At 36.6% G+C, this 19,824-nt stretch overlaps 1 protein-coding gene across 4 annotated transcripts in view; it reads left to right on the top strand.

The window, feature by feature from the left end:
* Nucleotides 1-19,824, top strand: part of SEMA3D (semaphorin 3D) — a 200,853-nt gene that overhangs the window by 123,821 nt on the left and 57,208 nt on the right. For all 4 annotated transcript variants that reach the window (XM_043588732.1, XM_043588731.1, XM_043588734.1 and 1 more), the window contains exons 6-8: nucleotides 1,596-1,689; nucleotides 4,465-4,593; nucleotides 16,426-16,568. In XM_043588732.1, coding sequence (XP_043444667.1) covers nucleotides 1,596-1,689; nucleotides 4,465-4,593; nucleotides 16,426-16,568 — 366 coding nt within the window. The remainder of the gene's footprint in view (nucleotides 1-1,595; nucleotides 1,690-4,464; nucleotides 4,594-16,425; nucleotides 16,569-19,824) is intronic.

Genomic DNA, 19,824 nt, shown 5'->3' with positions numbered 1-19,824 from the left:
CTTGGATTTGATCATATTACATGGTCACGGTGCGTCTACAAGTTGATTTCAACACGTTTTTAAATCCATGGGTTTGAAATTCTTAGATGAAATTAGTTAACAGCATGAATTTTGGGGACAACCTTGAGAGTTCTTTGCCTCTTACTAGCTATATGATACAGAACAAGATACTTAACCCCTTCTAGCCTCAGTATTCCACTGGTAAAGCTGGAACTCTTAAAGTAGCTATGTCCTTCGGCTTATGGTGAGGATTCAGTGAGATAACGTACATAAATTTCCTGGCCCATGGTTAATACCTATTAACAGCAGGGACTTTTCCTGTTCACATTAAAGTGCATTTACTTAAAACGATGAAATAGCATTTGACAATCATGCTATTTAAATTGCTACCACTATTTTTTAATTAGGTGGTAATTACTATGGGTTCCGTTCAGAAGAAATACACAAATCTGAAATGATGACATCACACAACAAATAATCCAATTTCCTCCCTCCTTTTTGCTTCCTTGCTTACTTTCTAGATAAGTAGTTTTAAATATTCCTTTCTTATTACATGTGTGTTCTGATATAACATGGTAGATACACCCTCTAGAGAAAATGTCTGAAATGCTGAGATTCTCTAACTAGTGCATATGTGGGGTGAGTCAGCCTTTCTGCTGGATGGTAGTGTTGTCATTGTTATGAAACACTCAAACTCATGGGGCCATATTCATTATACATTCATATTTTTCTTGGAAAGTTCAACTTAAGATGTTTTTTCCTGAATATTAAAAGTCTGCCAATGTCATTCTGTCTGTGGCCACTATTATAAAAATAGATATTTCAGCCAAAATAACTATGTGGTTTTAATGTGTACAGTGTTTTCATAATAGTGAAAATACTACAACAGGGTTTTTTTTGGGTTTTGTTTTTTTTTTTTTTTTTTTTTTTTTTTGACCCACATGTATCAACAGCTCTGTAAATGTACTCCCTGTCTTAGAATGCTTTTATGTCTCTAAAATCACAAAATGTCACAAGCTTATTTTGGTATAGTTGCAGATGCTTGAGTAAACAAACCGCAATAGTAATGAAAGTATAATTATTATAGTAAATTAATTTCTTCCTTTTTTTTTTCTTTTTTAAAGTAATCTCTATACACCCAACGTGGGGCTTGAACTCATGATCCCGAGATCAAGAGTTGCATGCTTCACTGACTGAGCCAGGCGGGCTCCCCATAAATTCATTTCTTAAATGAGGAAATTAGCTTATTAGCCTCAGTGAATTTGTTTTGAGGCTTAAGAAATATGTATGCTTGATGGTGATTTTGATAATGAGAGTGGTCCAGACTTAGTGAATTGATTACATTACCACTTCCGATTGAAAAATTAATTCAGTATTATCATTACTACTTTGGGCAAACACAGACCAAGCCGTGGGAATTGAGCCATGCCAGAAATAATATTTGCTAAAGAGTTAAGGAGCACAGCCTGATGCACATGCTATATTCAATCAGTTTTTGTTGAATTAATGAGTTAGAGTTTAGTTCTTATCTCCTATCTTCTTGCTGATTCTGCTGTTTTAAAAAATCTCACTTGTGTTAATATTTCTCATAACAGGAAGTTATATTCAAACTAGACACACATAATTTGGAGTCTGGCAGACTGAAATGTCCTTTTGATCCTCAGCAGCCTTTTGCTTCGGTAATGACAGGTAAGAGCAACGGCAGGCTGTTCTTGCTTTTAGGTGATTTTCTGAAAAGGTATGTGTAGATTAAACCACAGTTTCTTGCTGCATTAAAGATTATTTTGGATTACTCTTTCACTGGCTATTTGGTTACAGTATTTTAGTGCCAAGTCTCTATATTTAGCATCCTTATCCTAGGTGAGGCCCCAGCAATCTTTCATTTCTACACAGTTTTTATTTACTTTTATTATTTTTTTAAATGTGTATTTATTTATTTTGAGAGAGAGAGAAAGAGAGCATGTGAGAGAATCCCAAGTAGGTCTGTGCTTGGGAACCCACAAACCATGAGATGAACCGTGAGATCATGACCTGAGCCAAAGTCAAGAGTTAGACGCTTAACCAGTTGAGCCTCCCAGACACCCCTCTGCACAGTTTTTAAATGAACTTCTGGTTGAATTCTTTTTAATACAAATGACATGTACTTACTTGTTCTATAATTCTGTATTTAGATGGCAGATTTTCTTATACTACACTATGTCCTGTTTGGGTTACTTTGGAAGTTAAATTTAGCAATTCTTTAAAGATGATAAAATACAAAATATGTTGAAGAATTGAGTGGAAGAATTAATAATAAGATATAGTGGATAAATTAATAAAACAAACGGTAGAATACAGATAATATAGAATACAGATGATAGAATGTTGTAAGACTTTTTCTTCCAATTTCACCCTAACTTGATTGTATTCATGGAAATGCAAAATGTTTGTGAACATATTCAATCTTCTCTTGCTTTGTCTACATCATAAATTCAACTTGAGAGGTGACTATCCTGTTTAAAGAAGGCAGTACCGTGTGGTCTGAAGTCTGTTCAGAGGAATGTCGGCACGACCTCTGAATTTTAACCATTATAAGGACTCCTATTGTCTCGGTTTCGTTCATGACTTTGCTCTCTTTTTATTTAACTTGTCTATCAAATGTTTGAATAGACGATAAGAGTGAAGCACCATGGCATTTTAATTTTCACCTAGTGAGAACTAGTGATCTTCCTTTGAAGTGAAAGCGTGTGTGTTTTTGTGTGTTTTGAAAATTGTATGACTAATGTTCAGTCATTATCCTCAGAAAGTGAGATAGATGATTTGGGATTCCGATCTGTCAAGTGGGGCTGACAGATCCTTAATAAAAACAATGGATTGTAGGCATTGGTGACCCCCCCCTCTTACAAATCCCTAAGTGATTTAAATACAAAGAAGACAGTTTTAAAGCCTGGATAGACAGATAAAATTTTTAGGTTGAAACATACCATTTTTTTTCCTGACAAAATCTTCAGATATCCACAGTGTTATATGTTTGAAATTAATGGTTTGTTTCCTTTACTCTTACCAGGTAATGTCTTTGTTGATGTTGGTATTTCTGCTCTTCCATTTTTAAAAACGTGTCCCACAATGAAATATTGTTATTTACCGTGTATTTTAGGGGAATGCTTTAAGAGATGAAAGTAGTATCGTATCTACATTTACTTTACCTAACTGGATTTCTCTCTTTTGTGTTTTGTTTTGTTTTACATTTTTCCCTTTCAAAATTGACGCTTGTCATTATTAGATTGGTTGACTCAAATAGCTCATTAGAAGATAATTTAGATGGATATAATCAGAGGATTTAGGAACTCTGTCAACCACTTATAGGAAGCCAGAATTTTAAAGATAATGTTTCTGTGGAAAATTGGATTTTAGCGATAAAACGTCTTGAGTTCTTCTTATATTTAATCGTTTAAAAATCTAAATCCTCTGTAGAGATTATCTTTTTTTTTTTTTTTTAATTTTGGTCTGTTAGGTGTACTGAACATTGTTGACTACAAAGGTTTCTTGAATAGAGGCTTAGCTGTCAAAGGGGCAGGATTTTGTGCTGTAGGGACAGCATTCTTCTGTCTCCCCCTCTAAATGCTGACTGGCATTAAGGAACACTAACCCCTACCCCCTCCGCTTCTCTGCCCCAATCCTTGCTGTTCCCCCTTTTCCCCCATCTCTGCTTTCTGTTCTTTCTCCCTCCCCTCCTTCCCATCTTTCTCCTTCCCTTCTTCCTCCCCAGACCTCTTTCTTCTCTCCTCTCCTTTCTCCTCTGCCTCCCCACCCCCCACTTCTCAGTCTCAGGTAAAACATGGATATGCATTTTACATAAATAACAGGACAAAGAAGTTTGGTATGCCGTAATAGCCACATCTTTGCCTTTTCAGGGATTCCTGTTTATCAGAGCCATTAGAGATGTGATTAGCTCCAAGGAATGCAACATGTTATAATTACAAAGAATGACTTCAGTGCTGAAAGCTCCCTTTCAGCAGAGGTTAGGCACAGAAAAGTTGTGGTCATTGGGGTTGTGCCGGTTAAGTAAATACTAATTACACAATCCATTCCTCATTATGGCATTTGCTTTTTAATATTTTTTTTTGCATGTGTTGCTACAAAGACAAACTCCTAATTATGACGTATCCTTGAACTATTTGGGGGGAGAGGGAAAAGAAGGAAGAGCTTATTCATAAGTGAAGCTCATGCACTTGCAATGATTAATTCGGAAGTCTTTGGCCATTTTTATATTCAGGAGTCTAGCGTCAGCTTGCAAAGTTCATGGAGTTATATTTTCTATGACCATGCAAATTTTTCAGAATTTGAACATGATACTTATGACACAGTGTATCTTCTCCTGTTAAGCAGTAAATGTCTCCTGTTCATGCACTGAATGTAGTATATTGCAAACAGTATCTGCTGCTGTACGCTTAATAGTCCTATGTATTCTCTTCTCCCTCTCAGATGAGTACCTCTACTCTGGAACAGCTTCTGATTTCCTTGGCAAAGATACCGCATTCACGCGGTCCCTTGGGCCTACTCACGACCACCATTACATCAGAACTGACATTTCAGAGCACTACTGGCTCAATGGTTAGTGATTTTCTGACTTTTCATTTTTTTTTTTTTTGCCTTTGCTTTTGGGTAGATAAGAAGCTCATTATTATTCACTCAAATGTGTTTTGGGATAAGTGGTTTAGCTTAACACAATAAAATGCATTTGATATAATTCCCCACTAAGTTAGACAGCTCTCCAGACCCTGTTGTGTATATAATAATAATAGCTGACATGTACTGACAGTGTGCTGTTGTCCTTGACGCTGATCCATGCTCTAATTGATTTTTTAAATGTCCACAATGGCATATGAGGTATACATTATTATTATGTGCTTTTTAAAGATGAACAAGCTGAGGTAGAGTGATTTGGTCAAGTTCTTATAACTTGTCAGTTATAGAGCCCGGGTTCGAGTTGGCAGTCTTTCCCCTGCAGCCTGTTTTTTTTGTTGTTGTTTTGTTTTGTTTTTGTTTTTTAAATTTTTTAAATGTTTCTTTCTTTTTTTGAGAGACAGAGACAGAGTGTGAGCGGGGGAGGGGCAGAGAGAGAGGGAGAGACAGAATTGAAGTAGGCTCCAGGCTCTGAGCTGTTAGTACAGAGCCCGATGTGGGGCTTGAACTCACAAACTGTGAGAACCTGATCTGAGCCAAAGTGGGAGACTTAACCAACAGAGCCACCCAGATGCCCCTCCTGCAGCCTGGTTTTTAATGACTAAGCCAAATACTGTCTATGAGCCTAATGAAAACAGGTTAGGTTATAATGTTGACTTCTTTTGTTTAAAGATAATTTATTTGGGTTGACATGTCCCTCCAGAATTTAAAGCATATTAATATTGACATTGGTTTTTCTGATTACTTTTTTGTTTATAGGTCACACAGAACTCTGAGATAAAAAAAATCCACTAATGAATTAATTGATTAATTAATTAATGTTTGTTACTTCTTTGTTTATTCTCTCCTGCTGTACAGGAGGTCAATTTTTGGCATGATAGCCTAATGTTTTCTAATTATCATAGAACTTTCTTGCACAGTGGGGCAGAATAACATAACATTACTGTCTAAGCAGGCAGATAGCATTTCTCATTCCCACCATAAATATTGGGTTTTAGTGGGGGAGGCCTGGGTAGACATTTCCTAGGGGCTATCTCTCTATCTCTCAGTATCATTTGAGCAGTGACAACATAAACAAAAGGGAAAACACTTTAAAACATTTCTTTAGTCAAAACCTCCTGAACCATTTGTTTACCCAACAATAGGATCTCCCTTGGCCAAAAGAGAACCCTATTAGTGGGGAAAACAAATATAGAATATCTCCAGCTATGCGATTACTCATTAATTTCTTTACACTTGTACAAGGCAAGACTATCTTCTTGAGCTTTGTGAGGTTTTTGTGAAAATAGTTGGTTTGAGACGGATTTCGTAGATTTTACCCAATAGAAAAACGTATCTATCTGTTTAGGTAACAAGATTTACTTACGGCCTAAAATGAAGTATACATTTTCTTTCTCAGTCTCAGGATGGCAAAAACCATATTGCCACTCTTTTCAGAGATTATTGTATGTATTCCTTAACAATGGCATGTCCATAAAGAGGTCTGCAGTACTGCTGAATTAATAAATGTAGAGAATCTCTATTCAACTCTTATTTGACTAGCATGCTGTGCTGAGTGCTGTGTGAAGACTATTACAAATTAGGAAGCCTTGAGTTGGTTTAGCATTTAATAAACAACATTTGAGGACCCTTGGCATACTGAATGCTGTTCTGCTCCTGGGCATGCAAAGATTACATGGGAGGGTTACTGACCTCATTGATGATGACTGCCTGAAGCATCAGAAGAGATTGGGAGATGGGGCTAGAAAACTGTAAATATCCCGAAGTCATGGGGAAGTTAGCTGTGGTTAAGCTCTTTTTCTTTCTTTTCTTTTCTTGTCTTGTCTTTTCTTTTCTTGTCTTTTCTTTTCTTGTCTTTTCTTTTCTTGTCTTTTCTTTTCTCTTCTTTTCCTTTCTCTTTCTTTCTTTCTTTCTTTCTCTTTAGATATAATTGATATATAACACTATATTAGTTTCAAGTGTACAACATAACGATTTGATATTTGTATATATTGCAAAATGATCACCACAGTAAGTCTAGTTAACATCCATCACCATACAGAGTTGAAAATATTTTTTTTGTGTGAGAGAACTTCTAAGATCTACTCTCTTAGCAACTTTCAAATATGCAGTATGTGTATTAACTATAATCACCATGCTGTACATTACATCCCTATGACTTACTTATTTTCTAACTGGAAGTTTATGCCTTTTGACCCCCTTCACCCATACCCTGAACTTAATCAGGGAAATGGATCTTTGTTTTTGTTTGTTTGTTTGTTTGTTTTTTATAAAACTGTGACTGACAGTAGCATGAAGGGAAAATTAAAGGAGAATGGGGGTAGAGAAAGAAACCATTGTAAGGAAACAGGAAAAAGGTGGGACAGGAACATAAGTATTGACTGTGGACACGGATGTGAGAATATACAGCAACAAATATTTGAAACAGAAGATGTTTGTTTGGGAATATAAGAAGCCAAGAATATGAGGTCGAATTCAAGAGATTTTGGATACTGAGAAAACTTTGCAGTGAGAGAAGTCAGCAGAAAGGAAGAAAGGAGAAAGGATACACAGTAGAGAATTCTCAATGGATTGAATGCAGAAAAATGACTAAGAGTTAGGAGAACTAACATTTATGGTTCTAGGACATTCAAGGCAGATCACTTAGTGGTTAATGGCCCAGGGGACCATATAACCTGGTTTGCCCTGGACATTTCCAGTCTGCCTCTAATGTTCTGTAACTCTCAAAAGCGTCCTACTCTAGATGAGAATCACAGCTGTGTTTCTGTAGAATATACTTACCTCGGCTTAAAGCCTAAATATCACTTTGTGACCTTGGTCAAACCTTTCTGTGCATCTAAATTCTTAGTCAAAAATTTGGCATAATAATAGTTATTCACAGTGTGTTCTAAGGATTAAATTAGATCATAAAGGGAAGATCATATTTGGGAAATCTGATGGAAGACAATTTTAAGAGCAGTTCAGTGTCAATATTGTCATCACCATCATTATTACTGTTCTTGAAGGTGAGAAAGGCAGGAGGTTGGACTAAAACGCTGAATCCTCTGTGATTCACTGACATCTATTTAGCATTTCTATTGACCACCTTTCTTTCTCTCTGTCTACATGGTAATTCTGTGAGCTCATCCATTCTCAGAACTTCAACTGCTTCCTGTGTTCCATTTCTTCCTAAAACTGTATTTCCAAACCTTTTTCTGCAACTCAGAGCCCTTAAGAACTTTTTGGGGGGGTACCTTACATCTTCATCCCAGTTTAAAAGAAAGAAACTGATTGTTTTATATGGGAATAAAGATATTTAAACCTAATAAAGTATATTAGTGCCACTAATGTACTTTGATTTTTTTTAACAAGTTGTTACAAGTTGTGATCCTTTGCTTGACTTTCTTTAAAAATATGTAGATACAGATACAGATATATAAAAGACTAATTGGATCTAAAAACCAAAATCCTGTGAATCTAATTTAAAATTATCTTGTTTTCCCTTTCTAATCTGCCCTTCAATACCAGTTTCCTGATTTCTGTCTTAACTTTCTAAACATTGTCTACCCTATTACCTTGAAGTTATCTTTGATTTCTTCCTCTTCCTGGTTCCCTTTATCTTATCTATCACTAGAGGCCTTTACTTCCTTTAAAATATCTATCGACCTTGTTCTTTTCATGACCACCATCTTTCTATAGGTCTTTATCACCTTATCCCTGGGTTCTTGACACTATTTTATTGTTTGTTAATTCATTTCCTTCTCTTCTGTTTCAAATTTATTTTATATAGTATCCATGCTGGTCACTATTTTAGGCACTTTTGAAGTATTATTTTATCTAGTGGTATAATCTTGAGAGAATTACTATTCCCATTTTATATTTGAGGATAGATTAGAAGTCAGATATATTGTTCATAGATACCTAGTAGATATGAGATTAAAACTCAGGGATGTCTCTCTTGCTCTAGACACATTTTTTAAAATATATATTTTATAATGCATTATGTGATCCAACCAAATTCTGCTCTTTTGACTGCACGTCCTGTGCTCTTGGAGCCTCATTTCCAGACAGGGTTCATGTTTGCATGTCATGTTATGCAATAGCAAACTGAGAATGTGGGTTTGGTTGTAGGCACTAGAGAAGATAGAGAAAATGTGGTCAGGTAAGTGATGTGGAAGACCTCAGCAGAATCTGTGAAGTCAGGGTGAGTGCAAGCATCAGATCAGATGTCAGGTCACAATTAGAAGAGCACGACGCTTCAGGAGACCCCTTCAGCCAAGGAGCTTCTCAGTCCATGGAAACTAGGATGCAGTAGGGGAGAAATTACAGAAACTATGTGAGATTCTTGTAATGGGGAAGTACTTTACATACTAAGGCAAAAGATTGGGTTGTGTAAGGAGCATTTCTCCCTTCTGAGAAGCATACATTTTCTGGGTTGTTGTCAACATGGGGTCCAAAGACAGAGGTCAGTGAATCATCCGTTGTGTGGGGAACAAAAAACAGTGATAGAGGAATTCTGAAGATTATTAGGAATAATGTTGTCATTGACATGATCTTATTCAACCTCATATTCCATAAGTTAAGACAGCTAGAAGAATGTGAATCCAGGTCTCTTATCCCCCAGACCATCCTTCCATCCCAATACCAAACTTCTGAAAGGAATAGTGTATCATATCTCCTGAACCGCAAGTCTGCCATTTTGGTGGCAGTTGTGGGAATAAAGGTTGTTTTTGCCTTAACACTGGATCTGACCTATCAGTTACTGATATAGACTCCTTGACATAAAGCTGCACTATCTAATATAGTAGACACTAGCCACATGTAAACTTAAATTAATTAAACACATTGAAAATTTGGTTCCTTAGTCATACCAGGCACATTTCACACGCTTACTAGCCACATGGGCTAGGGGCTATCATTTTGGACAGCACAGATTTAAAACATTTCCATCATCACAGAATTTTCTATTAGACAGTGTTGGTCTAAATTATACTTATTTATTACGTGCACTAGCCCACAATCAAATAATGCAACACCAGTGTAAATTTTCTCTACTATTCACATAGTATGTAGATGTGGAACTCACTGCTTGGTTTCATAAATTTGTTGCCAGGTTGAAAGAACTGACAGATATTTGATATTTCAAATGATGGAGTCAGTGTCAATGCCCAATCAGTTTCTTCTGTGGATTATTACATCACTGTGTTATTTATTTCTGGTTAGATGGTTTGAGAGTTTTTTCCCATTCAATTTTGCTCTCTATAGTTTCACTTTTAGTTTAAAATCCTACTCTTTACATGTTTGTGATTACGCTCTTGTAAGTGTACGTTGATATTACATTTGGATTAGGGGAAATACGAAGGTTAAATGAAATTTGCAGTTGAGTGTCTGTTTAGATAATTAACCATTTAAAAATATGAATCTTTTATTTTATTTTATTTTATTATTTTTTTTTAATTTTTTTTTTCAACGTTTATTTATTTTTGGGACAGAGAGAGACAGAGCATGAACGGGGGAGGGGCAGAGAGAGAGGGAGACACAGAATCGGAAACAGGCTCCAGGCTCTGAGCCATCAGCCCAGAGCCCGACGCGGGGCTCGAACTCACGGACGGTGAGATCGTGACCTGGCTGAAGTCGGACGCTTAACCGACTGCGCCACCCAGGCGCCCAATATGAATCTTTTAGATGTGAATCTTTTAGCAGTCCATAAAATCCTTGATGCTTGTGTGAATGCCATATTTTGTTCTTTGTCCTGCGTGGGATTAACCAGAGCAAGATCAGCTAACCTCTTCACTTACCAGTCCCAGGATCCTTGTCAGAATTTCTCTAGGACTTTGCCTAATCCAGTTTCAATAGCTTTAAGAAGTATGTATCCTGATTGCTTCTTTGAGAGACTAATCCATCCATTGAATAAATACCTCTCCAGGAGGAGGAAAAATTACAAAGGTGAAATATTATGGGCAATTCTAGATGACGTCTTAGATGGTTTCACACTTCTTTTTTTCACTTTTCTTTATCAGCTTATTCTTAGAACCTATCAGGAAATAGGAATATAGATACAAGCCAGAGTGGTTCCTCAAACACAGTTGAGTTTTTGTGAGAATCTTAGGATAAAGCTTAGAAGTATGACCATTGGAAAATGAAAACAAACAATGATGCCTCAGATACATATGTTTTTGTTTTCTTTCCTGGAGTAGAGGAGAACTTTTGTTTTATTTTTTTATTTTTAACATGTGGAGGCAGTTTTCATTTGAAGTTTCTCTTGGAGAGTTCTGTTGTCTACAAATTCTCTTTCCACTGAAAAGGATAACATTTTTAAAAAGTGGTAGGAAGAAGATATTACAAAAAGAAGGAAAGGAAAATAAGGAACTCACTACTTGTTAAATCATGGTGTGTGCTCATCTGTGTGCAAAGAGCTTCCTAGGGAGAAATGAAAGAGATGTGTATTGCAAGCTGGGTTGATGCCATTTTCATTTGGCAGTGTCTCTCAGTGTCATGCTAATAGTCCATTTGTGAAAATGCATGATTTCAAACTCTATCCCTATTAGAGCATGTCTTTTAAATGCCAGAGGGGGAAAATGTGCTATTATAATAAAGCCCAGGTGTCTGTTGGTATGATTTTAAATTATTTCATTCAACAACTGTGCATGTCACACACTGATTAAATGATAGCTATTTTTACTCAAACTTGGCCTCAACTCAGGAAGGAGTTTCTTCCTCAAAGTACTAGCATCTGAGTTCTAAGACAGGACCTCAACTGAATCTGCAAGAAAGAAATTCTGTACTCTTGAAACATATACATATATATTTAACAATTTTTTTTTACCATTTATTCATTTTTGAGAGACAGAGCAGAGGAGGGTCAGTGAAAGGGCGACACAGAATCTGAAGCAGGCTCCAGGCTCCATGCTGTCAGCACAGAGCCCAATGCGGGGCTCGAGCCCGTGAACTGTGAGATCATGACCTTAGCTGAAGTCAGATGCTCAACTGAGTGCGCCCCCCAGGCGCCCCTTGAAACGTATATTTTTAACTCATGAGTATGCTTATTATTTATATCACACAATAGAATCCTATTTTATACAAACTCTTCTTTCATAATTAGATTTCTTCATGTAATAAAAACCTCCATCATTCAATTTTCTTACAGTACTCTAAATGATAGTCTTAGAGTACTTAGAGTCTGCATTTAAAAGAGAATCCAATAAAATCAGCTGTCACTGAATAAAGTAACTGTTCACCTATGACCACCTAGGATCTACTGATCATTTATGTTCTATATTAGTTGAAAGATGAAAGTAACATAAACTGGAAAAATAGCTACTCTGCTTGCCTGCTCTGATGTCATAAATAAAATTCCTGGAATGTAGACTAATGTCACATTGTGCCTTTGACCATTTCAAACGCTACCACCTGGCAACACTTGAATAAGCTTTTCAGTGTCTAAAGTAGGCTTTTCTGTGTATTTCTGCAGTAGGAGAATATGAATTGCCTGCCATGTTTGTGCTCCTTTTAGATGCGCTACATTATGCTTTGTTGTAGGATTGATTTTTTTTTTTTTTTTTTTTTTTTTGCTGAACTCCATAAACAAGTGAAGAGCTGACAGTTTGCTCCTGTAACTTCTTGTCCCTTCTGAGTATCTGAGCAGCTCTCTCTCTCACACTGGAATTCCTTTTACCTGAAATGATTTTCTGTTTCACGTCACTGAATTCTCATTTCCTCTCTAGAGAGAGAAGATTATGTAAATTTTGTACTACCATGGTATTTTTTAAATTATAAGTTCAACTCAATCATGAAATAGGGAGAGGATATTAATTAATGTTACAAGGGTGACATACTTCATGTAGAACTTTTACTTAGATTATACTTAAGGGCGATGATAAATTCTGCTTTATCCCCATTTTGAAGTTCATTCAACTATTTCAAGATAAAACAAGCTAATCATATTCCTAGAAATTGTTATAGGACTATGAATCCCCATTCATAGTGTGAATTCCCATTTTTTTTTAAATTTTTTTTTTCAACATTTATTTATTTTTGGGACAGAGAGAGACAGAGCATGAACGGGGGAGGGGCAGAGAGAGAGGGAGACACAGAATCGGAAACAGGCTCCAGGCTCTGAGCCATCAGCCCAGAGCCTGACGCGGGGCTCGAACTCCCGGACCGCGAGATTGTGACCTGGCTGAAGTCGGACGCTTAACCGACTGCGCCACCCAGGCGCCCCGTGAATTCCCATTTTAAGTTCAAATATTTGTTATGATAATACACGCTAATCATTTCCTATAATTTATGTATATTTTCAGTTTTATCCCCTTTGTGCCCTAATCACTAAAGAATTTGTATTTATCATTGGTCTTCTCTCCCCTTGTCCATCCATGTGTCTGCATTATTGACCTTTGGTTAATGAGTGCTATCTATATCCTTTTTCCCACATGCAAAATAGTAGTCTAGGTTCAGTGACTCTTAAATTTAGATGCTTATAAGAATCACCTATTATGTTTTATTTATTTTTGTATTTCTTTTTTTATTTAATGTTTATTTATTTTTGAAAGGGACAGAGAGCTAGGGAGGGACAGAGATATATATATAGAGAGAGAGAATCCCAAGCAGGCTCCACACTGGGAGCGAAAGAGCCTGCATGTGGGGCTTGATCTCATGGCCCACGAGAGCAGGACCTGAGCTGATATCATGAGCAGGATGCTTAACCGACTGAGCCACCCAGGTACCCCAATGTATTTCTTTTTTTTTAAGTTTATTTATTCATTTTGAGAGAGAGAGAGCAAGCACAAGTGGGGGAGATGCAGAGAGAGATGGAGAGAGAGAATTCCAAGCAGGCTCCATGCTGACAGCACAGAGCCCTACATGGAGCTTGAGCTCACAAACCATGAGGTCATGACCTGAGCCGAAGTCCAGTCAGACTCTTAACCCACTGAGCCACCCAAGTGCTCCTATTTTTATAGTTCTTTGTTTTTAAAATACACATGGCAGGACACTTGGAGATTTTCCATCCAGGCAGGTAACATTTAGGCATCTGTAAATCCAACAGATTTCCATAGATTATTATTAATGCCTTTGTCTATGTCTGTGGGAGCCCATAGTTCTATGCTCATTGTCACATTCTCCTTGGAAATCATTGAAAACATCAATACTTGGGCCTTCTCCTTGGTCATATCTTAGCCATATGTTAATACTTCCCTAATCTGATTTGTAATTGGTTTGAAGAGTCGGTTTTTATTCATTTTTTATTCTGTGATTGTAGTGGTTTTTCTTGTTCTAAATACCTTGAATATTGTATAGTAGTAATTAAGTATGTTCCTCATTTTCACCAATGTGCTGAACTCCTAATACTGCATTGGTAAGAAAATCTGTGTCCACATTTTTTTTTTTTAGGAAACATAATATATTTAAATAAAAATTAGACTTTTTTTTGAGAGAGAGAGAGAGAGCAGGATGAGGGAGGAAAGAGAAGAAGAAGAAGAAGAAGAAGAAGAAGAAGAAGAAAGAGAAGAAGAAAGAGAGAGAGAGAGACAGAGAGACAGAGAGAGAGAGAGACAGAGAGAGAGAGAATCTTAAGCAGGCTCCAGGCTTAGCATGGAGCCCAAAGCAGGGCTTGATCCCAGAAACCTCGGATCATGACCTGAGCCGAAATCAAGAGTCAGGTGCTGAGCCATCCACACTGAGCCATCACACTCGCCTAGGAATGTTAATTTGTGACTACAAAAGAATTTTTACTTTGCTTAGGGGTTCAAAACCAAATGTTTGTAATTTATCAACAATTTAAAAGAGGGGCTGGAGAGAGAAAAATTAAAACATCGTGAGTGAGATTGTTAATGAAACTTGCTATTTTAAGGTTAATTAGAAAACTAAAAATTTAAAACCCTACATGGTTTTCTAAAATTTATTTTTTTACTTAACTTAGGGCTGTATCCAGATGAGATTATCAAGAGCATAAGAATCCACTGGGGTTCTAAACTTCAGGGAAAGAACAGGGAAATAATAAAGAACAAAGGGGAGAAAGTTAATACACAAAATTCCCTCTCACTTTTCCTCTTAAGGTTTCCCATTTAAGCAGAGAAGACACTGGATAGGAGACCCCAGTTGACCCAGCTGGACTGGGACAATAAAGACTGAACTACCCATTGTTTGGATTCAAATATTAACTTTTGTTTATTGAAGAAGGCTATTATGAAGTCTTGTTTGTGGGGCTGTTGACCTATTGCTCTACATTAGCAGGGGGATGATTCTCAGTACTCCTGGGGTACTTGACAATACGGCAGTGTTGATCTTTTTTACCTACCACGTATTCTTTGTTTTGTTTTTGTGGTGGTGTGGTGGTTGTGGTTGGAAACGATTTGTCGTGTCTTGTTTCCTGCTTCTCCTCCCTAACAAGTGCTCTTTGCTTCCTTTCAGCCATCTCATGTTTTCTACTTAATTGAAGTCCTTCCTTCCTTACTCAATAAGTATTCTCTTTCTCTACTTTGCCTTCATCAAAAGAACCATTTCTGAATTAGTATCACCTCATTACAGATCTGTTATCTGGTTAATTCACAGTTCTACAAAACCAAGACTTAAAAATGCCCAACACTTTGTAATAAAGGAGTTAGTAACCCCAATTGACTTATCACTGGTGCAGCACAGAAATGGTTGAGTTGCTATTATGTTTTTCACTCGACTTGTTTTATGGACATATTTCCATGCTGGTGCATTTAGAACTGTGTACTTTGTTTTTATCAGCTAGATATTACTGTAACAAATATTGGGATGTGCTACATTTTCTATCATTCTCTTCTTTGTGGTCATAATAACGATTATTATCCTGAACATCATCTTAACAAATAACATTTATTGAACCCTTATTGTCAGGCATGACCAGATAGCAAGTATTTTACCTATATATTAATTCACTTGGTTATCATAGCGGTTATCCTACTATGTAGATGATTGGTAGCCTCATATTAGGCATGAGAAAACTGACACATAGAGAAGACAAAAATTTGCTTAAGGTCACCCTTCCAGTAAGTGGGAGAAACAGAATATAAACCTGGAAAGACTGTCTCCAGAGCCTACACTGGAGTTAACACAAGCACTATTAATTAGTTGTTTTAATTTCTTTTTTCCCTTTAGCAATTACACAAAATGCAGCAAATAACATCATAATTTAGCAAATTTGGGGTGTGTTTATAGTTTTCCCTGAGCTCTTCATTATGTACATTGTGATTTAAAAAAAATTTTTTTAACATTTATTTATTGTTGAAAGACAGAGTGTGACCAGGGGAGGGACAGAGAGAGAGAGAGGGAGACACAGAATCTGAAGCAGGCTCCAGACTCTGAGCTGTCAACACAGAGCCCAATGTGAGGCTCGAACCCACAAACTGTGACATCATGACCTGAGCCAAAGTTGGATGATCAACTGACCAAACCACCCAGGCTCCCCATATACATTGTGATTTTAAAATCAGTGACTTCATCAAATAAAAGGAAAATGTAAAGTTTGAAAGGACTTTCTAAGTAATTTAGTTGAGTTGCAACGATGGTGAATATCAGCCAGTCGTGTTCTCACCAGGTCTCTGGAGTTCCTAGAGAACTTGCTCGAGACCTCTGCATGCTAATACATGTTTCTATATTGTGTCATGTTTATTTGTGTGGATGTCTTGTTTCCCACATGCCAGTCACGGTTCATTTTTTTTTTTTATTCTGCTAATTGTTTCACATTCAAAGACACCAATATTATCTTGGCTGAATTATCTCAGTATTTTAATTTGTAGCTTCTTTTCTTTCAAACAGGAGCAAAATTTATTGGAACTTTCCCTATCCCAGACACCTATAATCCAGATGATGATAAAATATATTTCTTCTTTCGTGAATCATCGCAAGAAGGCACTACTTCTGATAGAACCATCCTTTCTCGAGTTGGAAGAGTTTGTAAGGCAAGATATATTTATCTTACTTAAGGCATGTATGTATATGTATGAACAATTAATCATGTAATGTTGAAGTAAGAGTATTTTAATGTCCATCATTCATAAGTAGTAGGATAAATTCAGACTATCACACTGGTATAATACTTTTTTTTTTGAGAGAGAGACAGAAAGAGAGAGTGAGTGAGAGAGAGAGAGAGAGAGAACACGAGCACGGTAGGGGCAGAGAGAGAGAGAGAGAGAGAGAGAGAGAATCTTAAACAGGTACCACGCCCAGGGGAAGCCCGACACAGGGCTTCAACCCACGACCGACCGTGATCGTTACCTGAGCTGAAATCACAAGTCAGACACTTAACTGTCTGAGTCACCCAGGCTCCCCTTACATATATAATTTTTAACATCCAAAACGAAAAAGGAAAAAAAAAAAGAGATTAAATTTTTTCCAATATTAGAGTTCTGTTTCATTGTTGATTTTGTTTTCATCCAGTGTGAACTGTTATCCAGGTTTGAGTTAGATACTTGGCAGTTTGCTCCTTATATTGACAGGTTACCCCCTTACCAGTTTTCACTGTTCCCAGCAAGATCATGCATTGTCCTGACCCAGGGAAATTAAGATGCTTTTATACATTAAATTTTATTTTGAAATTGAAAGTAACATAATCACTGGAGTAACTGGAACACTAACAGAATCAGATCTGGTATTTTTTATGAAAACACATCACACATGTAAAATTATGCATCTTTCTAAGGATCAAATAAGTTGAAACTATGGTTAGTAATATATAGTAAATATTTTCTGGAGCATTCATCTAGATTAGGTTTTGAGAATACATGGGATAAGGGGGGTGGGGCGACGGGGACAAATAAACCGAAATGCAAAACATTTGTTTTGAAGAATACCGTGGTTAGTTTTTAAGATTGCCATTTTATGTAATTTATAGGAAGACAGAATTCTATGACATGCTTCCATTTTGTTCCTTTAAGGTTCTCTTTTGAGTGAATACAATCTTTATAGAATAATAATGCTACTGGAATCATACTTTTGACTTCAATATATTATTTTGTTGTTGGATTTGTCTTCACTGAAATAACTTTTCTTTCATAGCCAGACACCTTCAGTGTAAACTCTGTTATTAAGAAGAAGAGCTGTTAAGTTGATAAATACTCTCAGTAGGAAGCTTTTTTTGGTCTTGTCCAAACTTTTCATTTTCTTCCACGTGAGCCTATCCCTTTTTTGTCCCAATCTGTACCCTCGGGCTTTTGAGCACGTCCAGGGACAGAAATACAAACCATCACTGCACTTAAAGTGCTAATGAAAACATGGCTTTTGAAAGAGGCCAGCTCATGAGCACACATCATTCTTTACCTAGTGTCCTGGCCAGGGATGCTGTCTCCCACTGATCCCTTCACCCCCAGGGGACAGAGTTCTCTAAAAAGCATCCTCATTCTTTCCGAGTCCAAGAATTCACAGTAATTTCTCTTGAAGCCTCTTGCCTAGAGATGAATAGCCATTGCTTGGAGTAGTCGTAGTGTGTTAATGTACTGAAGCATGCTTTAAAACAACAGTCTCCCAACTCTGAAAAGCTGTACTGTGGATTGACATCATTTATATAAATGGCTACATTAAATATGTCATAAAAGATTTACAAGTTAGTTTCTGATGAACGCATATAACAAGTGAATGTTTTGTGGGCGAGTTCAATACTTATTTCTTAATAGGTCTAATCCATTTGATAGCAATTAATTCTTTACAAACTACTCTTTCCACCCTAGTATTGTTGAAAGTTACATTAGAGGGGGAAAAATTTAGTTGCCCCACTTATAAATTTTTATATTAAAAATGTGATGTAAACGTGAAGTATTGGCCCAGGGATATTTAGTTTTAATTACGAACAAACTCCTAAAGAAGTGAAAAGGCAGAGAGAATTGTAGCTTAGGAATCTTCCCACCAGAAAAAACTCTAAGGCCACACAGCAAGATTTTGTCATGCCATTGTGTTTGGATAAAAAGCTAACAAATTGTGAGATCAAATAAGGACATGTGATGGATGAATTTACTTTAAAGGAAAAAAAAGATGTAATGAAAGTCCTTCTTACATTAGTCTATCTGTTTACTCAATCATTATTTCTGGTTAGTTTCATCTTCAGAATTTCCCACTACACGTATGATCTATTAGTCAAATGTTCACAATATTTGGTTCTACATGCACCTTTAAAAAATCTAAGTTCAGCACGCCCTGCTATGTTTTTAACTTTACTTAATAATTTAGGATTAACGTGTATCAAACAGTGAGCACTTCTAAGTGGAGATTTCACTGACAAGATTAAAAATGACCTGAAATCTTTTTTTTAAAATGTGTTATGTCAAAACAGTAGCAAAAACTATGATAAGTTTAATTTAAAAAACTGTTCAGCATCATCACTGTTGCTGTTACGTATAATTTTCACATAAAAATGTTCCTCTGACATTTTTCAGAACATATTATTCCTCTCTGTTAGTTCATTTTTTTTTTTACCCCCATGGGGTTATTGTGATATTGTCATTCAATTTTCAAGAAATGGTCACAAATGTATGTCTATGCTGCGGAACAAAATTGACTTCAATAGATATAAGCAAAGATCCAAGAAGGCAGAGATCATGTTAGATAGAATTAAGAGTGAACTGTGTACACTTTACTGAGTTTATAAAACTTTTTAGTGATGTGGGACCATCAAAGTATTCATTTACTTAACACGTTTTACACAACATTGTGCTAAATAAACAGTAGTTTTATAGAGAATAAAAAGAAAAGAGATTGGTATTTGTATTTGCTGAGCTTGCAACCGGGTAATGGTAATAGTAATGATATATGCATTAAATAAGAAAACACACAGATTAATATATAGAATTGGCAAATGTGGTAGCTGCAAAACTGGGGGAAAAAAATCACAGGGTGTGGTTAGGAAACAAGGGTGGGTTTTCCATTGGCTATGGAAGGTTCCTCTGAGAAAGTAACTTTTGATCCAGGGTATTGAAAATGATGAGGACGCTCCAAGGCAGAGATGACAGGGCTAGGGAAGAATGCGCCAGGCAGAAGGAAAACACTTGTGAAATCTCAGAGGTGGGAAAATAGCATTTAAGCAATTGAGAGAGCTCTGCTGTGACGGGAACATAACCAATAAATGGCAAATTAACAGACTAGTGATTCTTTTTCCTTTAGAACATACTTGAAATTTGCATCGTCTGGAGAAGTCTTATCTTCCCTGTTTGTGGTTAGGACTGACTG

This window comes from Prionailurus bengalensis, chromosome A2 (genome assembly GCF_016509475.1).
Source record: "Prionailurus bengalensis isolate Pbe53 chromosome A2, Fcat_Pben_1.1_paternal_pri, whole genome shotgun sequence".
NCBI classification, from domain to species: Eukaryota; Metazoa; Chordata; class Mammalia; order Carnivora; family Felidae; genus Prionailurus; species Prionailurus bengalensis.
Note: the sequence above shows the minus strand (reverse complement) of the source record. Positions and strands in the feature narration are given on the sequence as shown.